General features: G+C 39.3%; 1 protein-coding gene across 1 annotated transcript; it reads right to left on the reverse strand.

Annotated features, from left to right (window-relative positions):
* Window positions 1-1,375: 1,375 nt before the first annotated feature.
* Window positions 1,376-20,772, reverse strand: slc2a3b (solute carrier family 2 member 3b). Its single transcript, XM_036595533.1, has 12 exons — window positions 20,592-20,772; window positions 19,273-19,360; window positions 14,452-14,553; window positions 12,898-13,058; window positions 11,361-11,601; window positions 10,447-10,609; window positions 8,395-8,582; window positions 7,749-7,853; window positions 7,090-7,194; window positions 5,942-6,028; window positions 5,641-5,844; window positions 1,376-4,424 (listed from the first exon to the last, which is right to left on the reverse strand). The coding sequence occupies exons 2-12, from the start codon at window positions 19,297-19,299 to the stop codon at window positions 4,164-4,166; spliced, it is 1,644 nt and encodes a 547-aa protein (XP_036451426.1). The 5' UTR covers window positions 19,300-19,360; window positions 20,592-20,772; the 3' UTR covers window positions 1,376-4,163.
* Window positions 20,773-20,980: the final 208 nt, after the last annotated feature.

Genomic DNA, 20,980 nt, shown 5'->3' on the forward strand with positions numbered 1-20,980 from the left:
GGTGTCACATTTAGTCACTGAGCTCTTCAGTACGACCCATTCTACTATCAGTGTTTGTCTATGGAGATCGCATCGTACTTGATTTTAAACACCTGTTAGCAATGGGCACGGCAAACACCTGAACTCAATGATTAGGAGGGGGATCCACATACTTTTGACAGTAAAGTGTAAGTTAACAGAATGTTAGCAGATTGTTGTTCTGTTAATTTACTTTTTGAGGTTTTATTATTTATAAAATCAAGTTTCAGAGTCAATCTGTTGTGTTGTTTTGTTGCCATGCATGATTTTACTGGAAAAAAAGACCCAATCAGGACTAATAAAGTTCTTATTAATATTACTACCACTACTTCTTAATGTTGAATCATTTTACAGTGTAATATGAACCATTAACATCTGCTGAGTGTGTAAATACATTCCTCAGTATTTCAGCAAGATTGTTATTTGTAATAAAGCAGCTGTTCCTTTTTCTAAAAGCTGGTTGCTGTTGGCATATTACAGGTGAATAAGGCGGAGTGGTATTTAAAGAGATTATTTCAGAGCGCCAATCATGTCAGCGAGGTCAGAACTAACTGTGGTATAGTATATTACAATATATTAAAATTGATATACTTTTAGAACTCACCCTCTCGTGTTTAGCAGGCTGAAGATTCTCCATAAGGGGGCGCTATGTTTCATAAGTGCGGTGCTTTGCAACCATAGACCTCTGAAGTTGTGTCCTCATTTTGTTGTCACCATCAAGCCAATATCAGAAACTCAGAATCTAAGCTGGTTTTCCAAAAGGTATTTTGACATTGACACTGTCTGACACTGATGCACACTAAACTGACATCAGCATGATAGTTAATTTAGTTTTAGGCAGTTTTAGGCTGCAGTTTCAGTGGCTGGTGTTGGTTTTTAAGTTTAATAGTAGACTTACTTTCATGCTTCATCATTGCTGTGTGCAGGAGTGTTAGCATGTCAGCTTATCTGCTAAACGACCTCGTAATTCAGAGGATCCAGTGACATTAAGGGGAAAATGTACAGGACAAAACAGACTAGAACATTTTAATTAACCACGGGACTCGACAGCGCCAATCTTCGAAAACAGCTTTTATTTTTCTCATACGGAACAATTATGAGAAAACTAGGAGCTCCTAATATGGGTATGACGTCAGTGGTGTATGGATGTGAAGCGCTGCTCTTACTGCTGGAGTGCTAACACCGCCCCCTTGTGGAGAAAATTCAGCCTACTAAACGTGAATGAGTGAGCGAGTTATAAGCTAGATCCATTAGGCTCTTCATACGTGCAAATTTAGACACAGAAACACAATATTTGTGAAAAGTATTTTATTCATTCACAATTGACATCTCAAAAGTTATAAAAAAAATAAAAAAGTAAAAATAGTACAGAAAGTTTCTGTAATCTCCACCAACCCAGACATTCATATATTTAAAGGTCCATATTCTACATTTATTTATTTATAGATAACATATGTATATATGTATATAGTCACTTTCAATGTTTGTGTAACTGTTTTTAGGTGACCATTTGGCAACCAATCCATCCATCACAATGAAACAGGCTGTTTTTGTTAAGACTGATATATGTAAATGGCATCTGTTCAGCTATATGAACGCTAAGCATATTATTTTGATGTGTTGCAGGAGTTGCAGATGAAAACTGTTTACAGACAGCTGCTCATAAAGCGCTTCTTCAGATTTAAGTGATTTCTGTAGGTGAAAATGTAAGAATTCTTAGTTTGCAGGACCTTTAATACACACTTGTACTGATTTCAAAGAAATAAATTACTTGGTTTCAGTGTGCAGAGATGACACAGATGCATGGAATCAGTGTAGGATGACAGTATTACCTTCCACGCTGTATTAAAGAGGAATTCCAACAGATTTTTAAAGAATTCTACATAATTAAATGGTTGAGATGTAAACAAAGTCACTGGTGGGTTGGTGTGAAATGCTCCATTCTAGAGAACTCTAAAAGCTCCCTCACAGAAAGTTATTACATGAAATGGTGACAAATGTGTCACTTTAGTTTTGAGAAGGTTTCGGACTAAAACGTACATCTCAACCACTGAAATATAGCCGCTAGTAGCAATGAGTGGGTCCAAGCATGTGTCTGCACAATAAGCCCTTCTGCTGTTTAAGCCAATTAGGTCTCTAACAGAAGAAAAAAAAAGGAAAGGAGATCAGAGTTTATCAAAAGGCCTTCATTTTGCCATTAACAATGAGCAGAGGCCTTTAAACATAATATATGTTTACGTTTATATGTATTGATCTAGAATGGTTTGTAGAACATGCAACAAATTGTCAACATAGATGTTAATTATGCAGAAATGTAGTAAAATTGCGGGAATTCCCCTGTAAATAAGCTGGGGTGAGGAAAGTCCTACCAGCCTCAAAAGGTGCTTTAGCAAATCATTAATAGTCATTAGATAAATACAACTTCAATAAATACAGTAAGCAATCATTCTATTCCCTGATAAACACTGCAAAATTCATAAACACTGCACAGTCACAACGAACATCATCTTTATCTTCAAAAGGTGCTGGGTTGTAAAATTGTTCAATCTCGGAACATTATATGGCTTTTTCCAACACTGAGGCACAGGTGAAAACATTATGGCATTAATAAAAGACATAATAAATAACAAATTAGTGCTTATGTTTCCCCCACTCTACATTCTATTTATATACTTTTGTGTAATACGTAACAGGGGTAAATAAAGGTGTAAATATCTGAGATTCAACAATGCAACAGTCAATTTTGGGATGTTACATTCTGTCTTAATGTTAACAGAAACCAAATGCAGCACCGAAACAGTTCTTTCGAACTTTCGTAGAAAAAAGTGAACAAACAGGCAGAAATCTTCACTTGACAAACAGATGTCCTTCCTTAGAACAGGCTAATGGTGATACTGGACGGGCTACTTTCCATGAAAGTGAAATTAGAGTGGAGTTTCACCGTCTCGTTTACGAGCCCTAACTCTGTATCTAACTTTCGCATCATAACTCCGATCTCCGTAACTCAGTTTGAGCATCTTTTAGAGATGCTCACCCGTCACCATGCATGATGAAGCAGAGGACACTGTTGGAAAGTTCTAGTTGCCGGGACAGTTGTTTGTTGCCATGCCAACAGCGGAGACAACAGCGATCAGTCGAGTGAGTTCATGTTGGCTGCGAAAGTTTGCAAAAATCTAACAGAAGGCGATAAAAATAGTCACGTTTTGACCGTTTGGTGTGCAAAATATCATCAGTTACACACAACATTTATTGCCGTCCGAATGAATCACACAAATAAATCGTGCTCAGTGTGTAAAGTGCCACAAAAGTGTTCTTTAAGAAACGCTACAGAAGAACCACTTTTGGTTCCCTAAACAGCCAAGGACATAGTGTCATTGATGCAAAGCACCACTTTTATGAAGCACTGTAAGTTATTTGAGTGCTAACAGCTCCCCCTTGTGGAGAATCCCCAGCCTGCTAAACAAGACTGAGCAAGTTCGGTCATGTTTCTGAGGGGTTTTATGCCAATTTAAGAGTTCTTCCTAGAACCTTTACCGTATGTGGAGTTTCTTTAAACTTTATGTTCTTCAACACTTATATATTCAGTTTTAAAAAATGGTTCTCTAAGGAACCATCCATTGAAAGGTTTTTAGGGAACCTAAAGTGGTTCTTCTGACATGGTCCATGTCTGACATGGTTTTTTTAAGTGCATAGAATCGATTCTAATCATTTATTATGATATTCAGTAACCATTTTCTGGCCAAAACAAAATTCTCAGCTATTTTCAAATGTAAAAATCCAAAATAAATAGTGTAAACAGTTCCTCCAGTCATGTTTGTGTGTTCAGTGTACTTTTAAAAATAGTCGTACCAAATGGAAATGAATCATTCTGAAGAGATTTACACTCCTCGTTCTATAATGTATGAGGCTGAGAATTGTTGCGCAGTGTTCACAAAGGCATTATAACTCACATAAAAACATTATCAATAGTATTCCACCTCATAATAGTTGACCTATTTGTTAATTTTGACCCTATTTGAGGTCAGCGAAGGTCAATCTCACTTTTTCTCTGCACAAACTTATGTGACAAAGCACATCAGACAAACCGTCACCTCCTTGGACTTTCTGGGTGCGTGAAGGGAGTCCGACCTAACCCGTGTCTGTGTCTAGGGGATCGGTCCACTCTTGGCTCCGTCCGGCCCGGAAAACTCCACCATTTGCACTTTCTCTGACGGGGAGACAGGCAGACTGACCCCTCCCTCTAAATGAGATGGTGGGGCGTGGCCAGATGAGGCAGCCTTGGCAAATCCGCTGGCGATGTCCTCGAAGGTCCGGCCCTTGGTCTCTGGAACCCGGAAGTAGGTGAAAAAGAAGAAGAAGACGAGGAGGACGAGGAAAATGATGAAGACGTACGGTCCACACAGGCTCTGGAGAGAGAAAAGAGGGATAGCGGTCACTCTCAGTCTCTGTTTTAGTGCAGGGAGTAACTAGGGGTGCTGAGCTAACTTGCCAACCATAAACAGTAAAAACAGACCACATAACTAAAGATAGCTATGTCATCTAATCCAGCCTTCCGACTGACCGTCTGCCATGGCAGCTCTTTTAATGCATTAATTTACAGTCAAGTTGGGAAAGGTTAGAGCTTTTACAAACAAAATCACATAATTTTGCATTTGAAAGCTTTTACAGGGGGCCTTTATGGTGGTATGTGCTCTTTACTCTTGAATTTAGAGGAAAAAAAGCATCAATTTCTCGACTGAACAATTTACTGTATGGTGTTGCCATATGGCAACGCTGACTTTTTTGCCAGCCTACAATCCAACGTTCAATTTTTTTTCTTGAAAGCCTTTTGAGTAACTTTTTATCCTCCTGTTGAAGTCTGTACATCACTTTAGATGTGAAGCAGCTCATGTAGGCTTGTAATGGCTCACTCAACTTTTTCTCACAAATCTAACTGTTGACATATGGCAACAGAATGAAACAGTGGAACAGCTACCTGCATGATACATATAATGCATACAAAGTAATGGAGTGAAGGAAAAATACACTATTTTTCACCATGGCTTACTTCGAATGTACGCATTGCAGATTGCAGTTCCATAGCCGCACGCTGTTGCCACAGGGCAACAAAATGCAAAGTACTCCCCAGAAATATGTAATTCATAATTCATCTTGTAAATGGTAATATGATTTTCTTAACGCTGATGTAAACTATTTGGTGTATAAGCAATGTAGTCTAATAAAGCTGAAAATCTGAAAATAAGATTTTGATTCTGTCGCAAAACTACCATTTTGAGGAAGCGCTTGAATAGGAATGTAGGCCCTTTATTGTTATTCTTGGCCTATTATTGTTATTCTGATTAATCAAATAAATGATATGCATCTCACACAGCTATGTAAATGCATTCTGAGTGTGTGAACACGGCCATTTAGAAACTATTACAGTGCATCCAACAATAAAGGCAGCATGGAGCTTCTTTTATACAGTGATAGGAAACACGGCAGCTCACGGAAAGCTCCAGTTCCACACGCTGATCCATTTTACTGACCAACATCATTTAAAAGGGACAAACACAAACAAGGCGACTGTACTCAGGCAGTAGTTAGGGTTAAACTGGGTAGAGCAGAATGATGGATTCCTACCATTAGTACGGGGAAGCACTGGCCCACCAGGAAGGCTGCGGTCCAGTTAGAGCAGCCCCCCACAGCGACGGCGGCCGGACGAGCACCCTGCGCAAACAGCTCCGTCGCTATGAACCATGGGATAGGCCCTGGGCCGATCTCAAAACTGGCCACAAAGCCCAAAACAGCCACAACTGCCACATAACTGATCGCTGACGTTTTGCCCTGTAAAAACGATAAAAAAACAGAGAGAATAATGTTAGACTGGAGTTTAATTCAGGAACATCAACTTCAGTTTTATGCCTTTTCTATAAACTCTCACCCCTTCTGATATCGCCTCTATGGTTCTGTTGCAGGCACTCACAACTGGAGCTCCACACGGGTTCTCTGCTTGCGGTGCACACGGGTCCTAAAAGCGGTCAGGAAAAATCACAGCAGTGACAGATGAGTGACATAGTCCAGCAGATGCTTCTGAGTAGCTGCCACTTGGCTAGCAACATCTTACAGTAGGCTACTGTACATCAATATGACTGTTCAAAGGTTTGCGATTATGAATGATTTTTGTTAGATATTAAATAAGAAATGTATAACTTGTAATGTATAGATTATAGATTTAAATATTATAATGGCAAAATATATTTTAAAAGTCTTATTTAGTATTTTAAGTTATTAAATGATAAATAATATACCGTCTATTTACAACATCAGTTTTATTCAACTTCATTAATATCAATAAATCATTTTTATTAGAACTTCATTCTAAATATGAACTTTTTTATAACTTAATTCTTATATAAATCATATAAGGACATCATTTTAACTTCATTCTGGATATTAATTTTATTTCATTTTAATTATAATTTAATTCCAGATATTTTTTGTTAGAATTTCATTTTAGATGTTAAATTTCATTCTAGATATTCATTTTATTTTAACTTTATTCTGGATATAATTTTTTTTAGAAATTAACTCTAGATACTTAATTCTAGATATTAATTTTATTAGAGCTTCATTTTGAATAATAATTATATTATAACTTCTTTCTGGATATTTATTTTATTAGAACTTCTTAACTTTCTGTAACTTTATCAGTCATTTTAGAATCTTCTGCTCTGTGAATCTAACATTTCATCATTTTTATTTACATCTTCTTATTAATTACTCGAAGCTGTAAAGCTCAGAATGAGCCGACTGGAATATTTTTATACATTGAATTGCAACCATATTGATTTTATATTATTATACTGATATTATTGAAGACTTTGATTCCAAACCGTCAAGTTTATTACTTTCAATCAAGAAAATCTAAATTACGAGAATTTGACACAAACGTTGTCTTCTGTGATAATTACTTAAAATTAGAAACGCACATTAGTGAACAGGTGATGACAGAATGCATATAGAGAGGAAGTCTAAACAGCGCTGGTGGAATAAAGGTCAGATTACAGTGACACTCAGAACGACTCTCACCATCACCATCTGGAGAGCGATGGTCACTATCAGAGTGCAGACGGCCATCCCACCCAGCCCAAACATCTGAAGTGTCCTTCGTCCTGCTCTCTCCACCAGAAAGAGCTGATGTCCAAAAGCAAACAGACAGCAGGTTAGATTGATTCTGTGCTAACGTGACTGTAAAATTCTACGACAATAACAAAGAAATTGGCTAATGTGAAAAAACAACAATCATTCGGTGACCTCTATGTGCTATTAAAGCGATAGTTCAGTCATCAAATTTGCAGTTTCCCCCCTTAAACCAGATGTAGTTGATCAGCCAAGCCGTGTTTGGTGTCTGAAGTTTGCTTCAATAGACTTGCTTATTGCTCTAATACAGCGTCAGAAACCACATAATCAAGTCTATAGAAGATACTGAACTACCAACCACACGCATGAATTAGGCTGGAGTCTAGATCAGTGTTTCGATCCTGCTCTGCACGTTATACCGTTTTCCTCTCTCCCAACACACCTGATCTAGTCACCATATCATGCATGTGATATGGGTTAATGCATGTGATACAGGTGAGTGCATGTGACACAGGTGCATGCATGTGATAGAGGTTAATACATATGATACAGGTGAATGTATGAGATATAAGTTAATGTTGAGCAGGTTAAAGGTGTAAAATACTCACAGAAACTACAGTAAAGACAGTGTTGACTACGCCGGTTCCAATAGTGGCATAGATGGGTTCAGTGACGCCTGCATTGATGAAGATTTCTGTAGAATAAAACATCACCTGGAAACACAGAGAAACAAACAAACACACTAAACAAAATGAGGAACTAAAGAAGAAAAAAAGGAGGTGGAGGGGAAGTGAGAAGACAAGAAATCTTGCTATTTCAACACACACATTCCTGTCAGCAGCTGGGCTGAGACGACTTAGTGATCGCTTAATTTAACCTGTGCAAAGTGTGTGTGTGTGGGGGGGCTCAATGTCTGAATTCAAAGGTAAATCTGAATTGCAAAGTGCAATTCAGATTTACCTTTAAACATACACTAAATCCAATTATTTACACAGTGGTGAAAATATAGATAATAAATACACCAATATCAGGCAGGTTACAGGTAAAAAGTCATAAAAATATATTAAGTTTCTAAATATTATTTGAATAAATTATTATTACTCCGGATCTTGAGGCACTGAAGCATTTTACTTCCCTAAAGCAAAGAGTGCAGATATGAACTACTCGGGCTTTAAAATGCATATTGTGGGATAATAAGAGTTACTGCACTGATGATCAGCTGATGAAGGTTCAGTTACAGGACTTGTGACTCACAGCGTTGATGCCGGAGAACTGCTGAGAGAGGTTCATGAGGATGGCGATGATGATAGGCTGCCTGTAGATGGGGTTGCGGAAGAGCTCTGGGATGGACACTTTCTTCTCCATGGCAACCTTCATGGCCTCCTCCTTCATCTCCTGAATATCATCCTCAATGTCCTCGTGCCCTCGAACACGTACCAACACTGAAACATGGAGAGAAAACAGAACGACTGTTGAACCTCAGCCAAGAACTCAACCTTTACTGTGAGGCAAATGTAGCTAACAAGTAACTGGAGCTTATAAAATAGTGCATCTATAGAAATGAACTGTTTTCAGCTATAGGTTGTACTTTTTTGTACCATTTTTACAAATAACAGTATGTCATACAGCGTATGCTGGCTGGATACACTGGATAAAGTGGACCGAAAAAAATCAAACAAGAAGCTGGCGAACGAGAAACGACTTCAGCCTCGTAAAAAGTCGCACATTGAAAGACATTTTACAAGAAACTACTACTTTAAAAAAAAGTTTCCTGCTGGAGATGTGAGAAAAGCGGCTATAGCTGAGCTAAAGCTTAAAGCAGAGCAAAGTAAGTCTGTGTTTTTGTTTATATTGTATTACACTAGCATATCAGCACATACTGAGACATATTTACAGCCAAGAGGGTAAAATGGACATAAAATGTTGTGGCTACCAAGGTGGTCTGATTTTTACTGAAAGGACAAAGTGTCTCTTCTTAACACTTGGGTTGCCGACCACGATCTAGAGTGACATTTTATGGGTTAAAGACTAGGAAAACCCTCTTCTGATGATGACCTTAAAGGTAGGAAGAACTTTTGAAAACCTACAGCTGCTCTTTCTGGGTAAGCTGTTTTGAAATGGTTCTCAGAAGGAAGGCAGAGAGTTAACGGTACTGATAGGAAGCCGAACACCTTATAATCTTAAATGATAACCGACACTGCAGTGGATTACTCAAATGACAGAAATGACTCTTCAGATGATGATGCAACCAGCTAGAAGCTAAAGTTAGCGTGATTATCTAGACACCTCATCTCAGCTTCCTCTTCTTTTTTCTGGCTCAAAGGGTAAAAACTCATCTCTGGTATCCATTTTGTGTTGAATAAAGACAGAATCACTGGCTGAGTTTACATGCTAAGATATTCGCCAATCCGATTGAATACATTCCGATTATAGATTAAGAATTTACTCAACAATCTGATGGAAAATCTCTGTTTACATGCTCACTACAAGTAATCAGATCCAAAATGACGCTCATGCGTAGAGAACCACTTAGTGTAGACGTTACCATGACAACCAGCATCAGTGAGATGAGCAGCAGTGAGCAGTGCTGGAGTTTTTAATTGCTTTAAAATGATGTCAGACTCAGGAAAACGTCCTTCACATGTCCTTATTAAAGAAGGCCTTATTAAAGAAACTTCATCTCCTCTGCAGACCAGTTTCTGCTCCGCTATGTTGAACATTATAAACTTTCACTATGATGCGACGAACACGATCAGAACGGACTTAAACTTTCCGATAGGGAATGTAATCAGATACAGGCGTTTACATGGTTATTATTCTTCTATTTAACGGAATATTTACAGGATTGCCCACCTCGATCAGTCGGATAGAAACTGTATTCCAAGTGGCCTCAATCAGACTAGTCTAGTTTACATGGATGTATTCTATTCCTATGGATTATCAGGCTGCACGTAAATGTGGCCACTGTTTTCTTTGCATTTGTTTGACTATCCAAGGTAAGAGTTGCACTAATGCTAACTTGGTTATATTTAAAAGCCTGCGCATCAGTGGCTAAGCTAGCTGTCAGGATTTGTTGACACCACAGGGATTCCCAATGTATATATTTGTGCATGCTGGGAAATGTAGTGAGAGAACGTAGATGAGCAAAAACATGAGTGATATAAAGCGTGAATGAAGCTGAGGGTTATAATGCTGCACTACAGAACACTACACAACAAATAACACAGTAAACTCCAGACTTAGGCCAGAATCCCTTGGGGCAAAGGATAGCACTGCAGCTGATATTGATTTGGACAGTCTACTCACCCTGGCGAGCCTCGTCCTCCTTCTGCAGGTTGATGAGCAGGTATCTGGGGCTTTCTGAGCAGAAGAGCAACATGATGGTCTGCAGTATAGCAGGCACGATGGTCAGCCCCAACAGCAGCGGCCACAGTGACTGAGAACCCAGCAAAACCTCCAAACCTAAAATCTAACATGAGGACACAGAGATAGATTAATAACTGAAAAGGAAACGACACGATAACAGTAACATCATCTAACAGCATGTTATCAAGGTAATGTACACTGTATGTCCAGAAGTATCCAGAGTTGTCCAGCTTTTCTTCTGAAATCAAGAGTATTAAAAGGGAGTTTTAATACACAGTCAATTCTCTTCGAGGAAGGCTTTACAGACAAGATGTTGGAACACTGCCGTGAGGATTTGATTGCATTCAGCCACAGGAGCATTACTGAAGTCAGGTACTGAGGTTGGATGGACAAAAAAGGTTCTCATCCAACATCTAACATCAGTACCTAATTATTTGTTAATTACACACTAATTACACTGTTATCTTCATCACTACTTTCCAAAACCACTGCAGCAGCTTCAGCACCTGTAAACTCTCTGCACGCCATTTCACATGTGCCTCCGACGTGGACTGAATGAAGAATAAAGGGTTTCGTGATGGTTGGTCCTTAGTGATTTCTTGAGTGTCCATTGGTCAGTTTCACACAGAATGTAGACGGACACACCAATCCACCAGTTCCACACGGTGAGAGGCAGATGACGTGTATCTCAGCCCCTCTTCATAGGCTCATAACTCCGGACGTGAGTCACGTACGATCTCGAGATAAGATGGAATGGAAATTTGACGCACCCGTGAGTTTGTGGACCCCAGAGGGTTAAAGACGTTCTGTTTCAGTGGAGCTGTATGTAATACCTTTTCTGCATGAAAGCTCACCTGAGCTATGAGGATGCCGATGACTACGCCCAGCTGGTGGAGTGTGCCGAAGGCTCCCCGCAGGGATGTGGGGGCCAGTTCGCCCACGTACATGGGGGTCAGACCAGAGAACAGGCCACAGAATATGCCGATGACCAGCCGGCCCAGAATCACCATCTCATACGAGCGGCACGCACTGGACAGGCCCATCAGAGCTCCGCCTATCAGAGCCAGGATATTACACAGGAGCATAGACTTACGCCTGTGAGCGAGAGAGCGTCAGAGAGAAAGAGAGAGTTAGAGTACGAAGAAAAAGAGACGATAACAATACAATAATAGGAATAATAATAGGAATAATTTATAATAAATTTTAAAGAAAGTGCAAATTCTGAACAATCCATATGACATTTTATGAGTAGAAGAGGAAATACTGAAGTGTTTGGAATTTGATGAAAAGTATGTTGTGTCTTAGAGTTTTGTTTCAGTTTTTGCCATGTTTTTGACATTTTTTGACATTGAAATAAATGGAAAAATTGCAAATTCTGACTCACACATGTTGATTAATTCATTATTAATTACGCACTATGGGCGACACAGTAGGTGTCCATACATATCAACAATCTAATTGGTCACCACTCAGCTCATTTGTACAGAGCTCCGAAGGTGACATGGTGATTATTTTTTAAGAAGACGTGGCCACAAATTACCATATTGAGGCCACAAATTACAATATTGGGGCCATGAGTAAATATATTGAGATCACAAATCATAATATATTGAGGCAACAAATTACTATACTGAGGCCACAAAATACTATTTTGAGGCCAATAACTACTATACTGAGGCCACAAATTACCATATTGAGGCCACAAATTACCATATTGAGGTCACAGATTTCTATATTGCGGCCATGAATGAATATACTGAGGCCACAAATCACAGTACTGAGGCCGCAAATTACTATATTGAGGCCATGAAATACCATATTGAGGCCAATATTTACTATATTGAGGCCACAAATTACTATATTGAGGCTACAAATTACTATACTGGGCCATAAATCAATATATTGAGGCCACAAATTACTATATTGGGCCATAAATCAATATGTTGAGGCCATAAATTACTATATTGGCCCATAGATTAATACACTGAGGCCACAAATTATTATATTGGGCCATAAATCAATATATTGACACACCTTATTAAAAAAATAATCACTATATAATTAGCTGTGTAAACACTGCATTATATCAAATGAGTATTGCAAACTGACAGTAATAAGTTCAGATTTCTAGGGGTTAAATACCGGTTCACTCAATGTCTCTCCTAGAAGCTTCGGATTTAAGAAACATATAAAATCAAAACCCTTTTCTGAAAACGCCAGCTGGTCTTTACATTGTGTGAAAATTTCAAATGGACCAACAGAAATGGCCCAAACTTATTTGTTTAACTTCCTGTTTCACTCATCCAACATTAACTTCTCCAACTAAGATGCAACAAAACTCAGCATACTATTGTCTATTAAGCCACTTCAGTGTGTGACTTTGTAACTGACCTTCCGAACTTGTTGACCAGTGCTCCTACACAGAGCGCTCCGATCATACCTCCAGCGCTGAATATGGACACAGCAAAACTCCACAGGACAGTGACAGTGCAGTCCTCCATGGCTTTCCCGCTGCGTTCCAGAGACGCGTTCTTAAAGAACGCCTGTACTTTCTGCCCATCACAGCCAGAGAGAGAACCAGAATGAGAAGTTAATTACTTTCAGTTAAAGACTAAAGTGCTGGTTTGGCCAAAAACCTAATGTACACAGTTTCTCCTGCCTCACTCCAGATGTGACCAGTCAGCCAAGACATGTTTGCTGCATTTACATGACACCAGTTTTGGTTTCACCTCTCATTGATTTGTATGGAGGCAGGCAGCAGCTGTGGCAGCTGTAGGGATCACAGCAGGTGAAGATAAGAGTCTGGATTATCTCAACATTATTCAAATGAGTAGGAAGTTTCACCAGGCAACAGCCAATCAGATTGCTGCATCATGAGTCCATGCAGCACAACCATTTTATCAGCTCCACTTACTATATAGAAACACTTTGTAGTTCTACAGTTACAGACTGTAGTCCATCTGTTTCTCTGCATACTTTGTTAGCCCCCTTTTACCCTGTTCTTCAGTGGTCAGGACCCCCTTGGACCCTCACAGAGCAGGTACTATTTGGGTGGTGGGTCATTCTCAGCACTGCAGTAACACTGACGTGGTGGCGGTGTGTTAGTATGTGTTGTGCTGGTCTGAGTGAATCAGACACAGCAGGGCTGTTGGAGTTTTTAAACACCTCTGTGTCACTGCTGGACTGAGAATAGTCCACCAACCAAAAATATCCAACAGCATCCTGTGGGCAGCGTCCTGTGACCACTGATGAAGGACTAGAGGATGACCAACACAAACTGTGCAGCAGCAGATGAGCTATCGTATGAGCTATAAGTGTACAGAGAAACAGATGGACTACAGTCTGTAACTGTAGAACTACAAAGTGCACCTATATAGTAAGTGGAGCTGATAAAATGGACAATGAGCGTAGAAACAAGGTGGTCATAATGTTATGCCTGATCGGTGTGTACCAACAATCTAATTGGTCACCACTCAGCTCGGAGCCCCTAAGGTGACATGGTGATTATTTTATAATAAGGCATGGCCACAAATGAATATATTGAGGCAACGAGTTATTATATTGAGGCCACAAAATACTATGTTGAGGCCACAAATACCATGTTACTATATCGTGGCCACAATTTACGATACTGAGGCCACTAAGCGTTTGGCATTTGCATGCTTAAATCATCGCTCACCTCAAACTGTGTGGAGTTGTTCAGTAATCTCTAACAGACTTGCTTGCTTGTGGCTTCTGACACTGCAGATGCAGGATTCAAGATGGCTACAGTTTTAGCTATACAATGTCCAGTTTATAGGTAACAGAGTGTCAAACAGCGTCAAAAACCACATAAGCAATTCTATTAGAAATCACTTAATGGCTCAAACTTAGATGTGGGGTAAGACTGTCAGATGTTTTTGGCCAAACCATCCACATTACAATTATGCATACACAAACATTTACCTTATACGGGGCATTGATGACTCCTATATGGTAGCCGAACTGCAGAGAGCCAATGGCGGCCGTGCAGACGCAGAACAGCAAATGACATGTCATCCGCTTCCTCTGCGGAGGAGATAAGAGAATAGAAACAGCACTCGTTAGAAATAGAGAAAACCATGCGACCACAGCATGAGCAGAGCGGAGATGAGACGAGGAGTGAGGAGCGCAGATCAAAACACAAAGTGGCAGAAGAATTGCGCTCACAACACGCAGCTACAACACACATCCTCCCCAGACATTAGAATCAGTGAATGCACAGACACTGAAGCTCCACAGACAGACACACATTTTGGCAGCTTTCTTTTCCCTTCTTTTCAGTGTGATGCATTTAACCTTTCAATTGTTAAACCCCATTTTAGCCTGAAATGGCATCAAAGTAAAAGGAGTGCTGCTCCCACATACTTTGGGCTACAGTCATGATCTCACTCTCACTTGAAAGGCAACACTCTCAATATTTCATCCCAACCGTCAGAATACTTGCATGAATTACTGACACAGAGTTACAGAGGCTAGAAAGGAGGTGTTTATTTCTCCTGACTCACAGATCTCTACACTGATCTCTGACTCTTGCCGTGTTATCAGACCACACGTTTTGGATGATGTTGTCTCCGTGGAGAGCGGCGAGGCTCTGAAGGTGAGGACCCACAGATTTGCTAACGTTGGCTCATTCTGTGCTCATGTTGTAAATGAGATGATCATTACGGCTCTGAATAACATCATAAAATGGTTTGCGGGAATCGAATCCTGAAATTTCAAGCTTTCTAACGGTGTGTTGCATCTTTGTATTACTGGACAACTTGATGCCTAAAAACAGAAGTGAAGGCTTCACCGGAAGTGTGCTGGTACCAGTACTGCGATCTAGGAAAGGTTATATTGCAAAATCCTGGCAGTTCAGACATTTCTGCATTCAGGAAAAAAGCCTTCTCCATTCCAGCCTGCAGAGTTTCATAATGATGTCTACACAGAACTTAGACAGAAAGTAAAAAAAGAAACCATAGGCCCTATTCAGCCTGGATTAGCTTATCAGCGGGATGTCTGTGATATGATTTGTCTCCTCAGTGATACAGCTATTTCACACAGATGGCAAAAAGCTACTGCAGGACGGGTGAGTTTCTGGTGGGTTGTATTTTCCATGAACCCGGATGAACAGTGTTAGTTAGAAGTCTTCTTTCAGTAACTATAAAAGAAGGCCTATATCATGGGAGACCCGTTCATAAATAAGAGCATGATGTACTTAGTAAACATTGTTAAAACGTCACTTTTCACTACACAGTTCAAACAGTCCATTTTAAAACGAGGCTTCAAAAATAGCCCACTGCGTTCATCTTGGTTGTGGTGTAACCATGAACACTTTTTTATCTGTTTGCCCATTCGGCCTTACGAAAGCACAACTCCACCCATTCAGTGATTAAGCCCCACATTTCATTCATTCATTTTTAAAATAAGACACAATATAAGGCAGCCAGTCAGAACAGAAGTTGTTTGTATATATCAGTCATAAAAGATACAGCCTGTTTTACTTGAAAAAACAAAGCTGAGCTTTTTTTGGTCTATAACAACACAAATGTTATCAGTGGTCTTCATAAGGGAAAATAAATGAATATGGGTCCTTTAAAAAACACAAGAAACAAACCAATCATAGATACATGGCCAATAAAGCAAAGCGCCTAATAAAATCCCATACTGAACGTGCCTGATTCTGGGGAACACATCTCATGATGATGCAGGACATTTCAGTTGGCCGTTTTTTTCTGCGGCTTTTAGAGAAGCTGTGTTGAAATATTTCTGCAATATCGATGCTTCACACCTATTAACATTGTGTAATGCAACACGCTTAACTACATTCACATGAATGCTGTCAGTGCACTGCAAAAAATGGTATCTTGTCAAGTAATTTAAACTTAAATATAGTCAATAAATCTAATATCTCTGCTGGTGAGGTTGTTGTAAGCTTAATTTAAGATTATTTACCTTCTTACTAGGCATTTTTTACCTATTTTAACTAATTTTATTAAGTAAAATTACCTCCCTATATTGGCAGATCATTTTGATTGTTTTAAGAAATGTGCTTGCAGTATAGTGAAATAGTTTTACTTAATAAAATCACTTAAAACAATTAGAATTGTCTAGAAATCAGCTAAATAATCTTAGAATAAGTGCACAACCATCTCAAATTGGGAAATATTAGATATATTGACTAGATTTAGGATCATTTCACTTGACAAGACACCATCGTTTGCGGTGTGAGAATGGCAGTGAAGCTTGAATGCTCATGTTTGTCGCAGATAAATAAGTACAATTTTGTTCATCTACATCTTTTTCTCTCTGACTCCAATGATAATATATCTTCATAAGTATTATTAGATGATTCTTATTTAGAGTGACTAGCAATGCTTATTAGTAGGTATGTGCATTCTGACTAATTTTGATTTAATGGTTACCGACGACCTTTTAGCTGACAGCACTGGTGTTAGGAGGTTGAAAAACAGTAGCACAAAAAATTAGCAGCTTTTAGAGGAGAACATATGAAAAAAAATGCTTAAATACTCAAAAATATCTGAGGGAAATCGGTACATTTTCTCTGTCAGCTAAGTAGGCTGCCCCCTCAGATTAGCTAATGAGCTAAAGCTACAGCTGGCTAACCGCTACAGTGTCAGATGCTGATTAAGACTCGTCGTCTTCTGCTCAAACTCATTTCTCCTCAGCAGACGATGTACAAACGTTCATTTGTCTAAATAACATTTAGAATGGAGAAATATGGTTTGTGGACTGAGCTAACACCAGCTAGAGTAGTTAGCCTAGCGATAAAGCCATAAAAGCCATTCTCAAACACGCGTCCTTGCTAATGCGCTCATGTTAAGGCACTTGTATCGCTATGCTAATAACAAATAACCACCAAATCCTTCTCTCTGGGAAACTAGCACTGTCTCTGAAAGAGTGAACACAATATGTCACAATATTTTTTCAGACATCTGATCAGTTGGAACAGAGAAAACATAACCAGTTGTGCAAAAATACTATCAAAAACTGTGAACATAATGATTTTTATTCAATATTCGACATATTGTGTTGCTCTAAATCCAGTTAAATGGGACTAAATTAGTTCTCGTTGCAATCAAACATGCAGTTGGTCACAATATGTTCAGAAAAGCATATTGTATTGTGGCAATTTATCACAATATCGATATACATTGCTGTATTGCCCAGCCCTAAGCCTAATTTTACAAAGAGCTGGCTGAAGCATTCATGGAGTTCTTTTTAGAAATGTGTTTCAGTTGAACATGTACCAAAGGAATTTAGCAACAGCCCATTGACCTCTATTATGAGTGAGTTTCAACAGGTTTTCTGGTCTTTTCCAAGTTCAGGGAAATGTGTTGAAACTTTTGTTCTGTGGTAATCAACTATATGCTTCAGATGCAGCAGAAATACTCCTTTAACTGCTTCATTTACTGCATGCTTTCCTCTCTCTCACCTCAGTGCCTTCCTCTCTTTCCTGATTCCATCTGTCAGTTTACAAGTGAGGACAGGCTGAGGTAAAACTCCTGCTCAAGTTAAGACACGCTGACAAAGCCCTAAAGCAAGAAAAAATCCCTTCTCCTTTTATAAATCACTCCCAGCGTCCTTCTCTGTTCATTCCCCAAGCCTTTTGAGGAGATGCAGGCAGGTGGGGTGGGCATGGTTACATTTTTTTGGAAAATCCAGGTCCTCCTAAGAGACTGGAGCTGCTTATGAATATATCCTGAATACTTGTTCACAGATACAGTCATGTAAGTTATATTTAAGCCTGGGCTTATTGTGATATTGGCCTTTTCAGTACAGATATTGCCGAAACCTTCAATATGCAAATGAGCCCTCAAATTATCTACTGAGAGCATCCAGACCAATCACAGCTCCAAAAAGGTTTCTCTGGGCATTCTGATGAATCAAAATACTCATATAATCCAACAAAAGTCAATGATTTTGATCACAAAAAAACAGAAATACTGAAAAAAGTACTGAAAATACTGAAAAATACTACATTTTTGACATACTCAAAGCCACTTCACATACAGAGCAGTGTACACGCCCTGGCAAATGACGTTTTGTTGATTGAGTTTTGTTGAATGAGTTTGAGTGAAACTAAGTGAACACATTCTCTACATAACCTGAACTAACTTTTGCATAAGCCACACATTAAATTTTACTTTTTAATATGTTAAATTCAGGATGGCAGTGGGTAGCACTGCCAGCTCACAGCTAGAAGAGTCTGGGTTCGATTACCCAGCCGGGCGACCAGGATTCCTTTCTGTGTGGAGTTTGTGTGTGTCTGCCCAGCGATGGACTGGCGACCCGTCTGTGTTTCCTGCCTTACACCCATTAAGCGCTTGGATAAACTCCAGCACCCCCCACGACCCAGGAGGATAAGCGATTTAGATGACTAATAAATGAATGCATGAATATGTTAAATCCAGGAAATACACAGGAACTGTGTGCGTCAAAATAAGCAAAAGTGTGAGGACATGTTAATTCACTTTCGCTTACAAAATCAACAAAACGTCATTTGACCAGGGGCGCACAAACTTTTGCACACAACTGTACTGATGTTGTTATCAACAGGCTCTCTATATTTGGTCTAAATCTGTCTTTTTTAACGACCCATGCAGTTGTTCAAAGTTACCGAAGAACTGACTACATCGAACGCAAACTCAGAAAAGAGTATCGTGACGTAATTCATCACGATAACAGTAACATCGCCTTATTGCCCAGCCCCACAGGCAGAGGAGAGAGAAGATGCGTTTTTACCTTGCTGCCATCTTCCATCTTCTCCATCTTGAGGTTTTTCTGACTCCCTCGCTTTCAGAAGATGCAAAGCAGCTGCTGGGTGCCTTTCCTGAAAAAAAGAGAGCATTTTAATTTTTCAGAAATGACGATGAGAAGCTGTGACACGCTGTGACGTCAGGAGGCAAGTCTCATTTCCTCTTAGCGGATGTGTGTTACAGACAGATGAGCCGCAGTAGCATCTATAGCAGAAGTGGCCTGATTCATTTTAAGAGTGCATGTGGGCAAAATGTAAAAAATTACGAAAAAGAAAAAGAGAAAGAAAAACATGTGTTTTCCATGTGCTTTAGACCACAGCTTTAGCATCGTTGCCTGTTCAGAAGAACCATCATCTGAACAGAAAATACCCAAAATAAGTAGATTTTGCCTTCGTTATTTTTATTATCGTTCTTCTATTTTCACATTTTAGCACCTCCATCCGCATTTCTATCTATGAAATGTGCTGCGCAAAACTTCATATTTAATACTACCGCTTGTACTACTACATTTAGAACCGTGAGTTCTATATAGAACCATTTCAGGCTAAAATAGTTCTTTGCATGGTGAAACGGCCCTTCAGATAGATAGAGAATGTGTTGTATATGGTTCTATAAAGAACCTTTTGGAACCTTCTATAGCACCAAAAAGAGTTCTTCCACTGTTACAATGTCAAGCTTGGAACCCTTTTTTCAAAAAGGTTCTCTATAGAACCATATACAACACACTCTCCATCAATCTGAAGGCCCATTTAATCATGCAGACGGTTCTTGTTCATGGTTCTATATATAATTACGAAATTATATATTCAAAGACATTGGTTCTATTTATTTCTTTTTGAAAATGGGTTCTGGGTTCAGCTATTGTTACAATGTCAAGCTTCTAACAATATTAGAACACTTTTTTGGTGCTATATAGAACCATTTTCAAAAAGGGCCTATATAGAACCATATACAACACATTCTCCATTAATCTGAAGAACCATTTAAAGCGTGCAAAGAAGCGTTTAAGCGTGAAATGGTTCTATACAGAACTCATGGTTTTGAATAGAACCATTGCTTTTAGTAAAAACTCTTAAAGCACCATCCTTTTAACACTGTGCTGCTAATACACTACATAATATGCTACCTTAAGATAAGACTGGTTAACACTCATTACTAAAGAGTCAAAAGTCTTTTTTCTTTTTTAATAATAAACTTAGATATATTTTAAAAACGCTGTTTGCACGAATTATGAAAATAAAAATGACCACGTGTTGGTTTAAGGCGACCTTAAGGCTTCATGAAGTAATCAAAAGTAATACATACCTGACGTGGTGATGTATTATCTGTCCTCCTTTTGGAAGTGTTGATTAAATCTGGTTCTCTTTCGCCACTTTTATATGATATAGTGACCCAGTTCATTGACACGCCTCCCTTTCAACTTCAGCTGCTGATTCGGTGCTCCGTTCCACCTTAACACGTGCAGAAGTTACGTGCAACGATTAAAGGTGGAACGGATAGTTAGAAGAAGCGGCTTAGAAGCGTTTTTCCCCGCCCTCCTGCTGGGCGGGTCGGGGCAGTATGTCCCCGCGCTGCGATTGGTTAACTCACAGGAAGCCTACCAATCAGCGTATGATTGGGCGGGGCTTTGAAGAATACGGAGAGGAACGGTGTCATGGCTTAGTTTTGTAACTTCTCGCCCCAAAATTGCCTTT

Source organism: Colossoma macropomum, unplaced genomic scaffold, assembly GCF_904425465.1.
Source record: "Colossoma macropomum unplaced genomic scaffold, Colossoma_macropomum, whole genome shotgun sequence".
In the NCBI taxonomy this organism is placed as follows: Eukaryota; Metazoa; Chordata; class Actinopteri; order Characiformes; family Serrasalmidae; genus Colossoma; species Colossoma macropomum.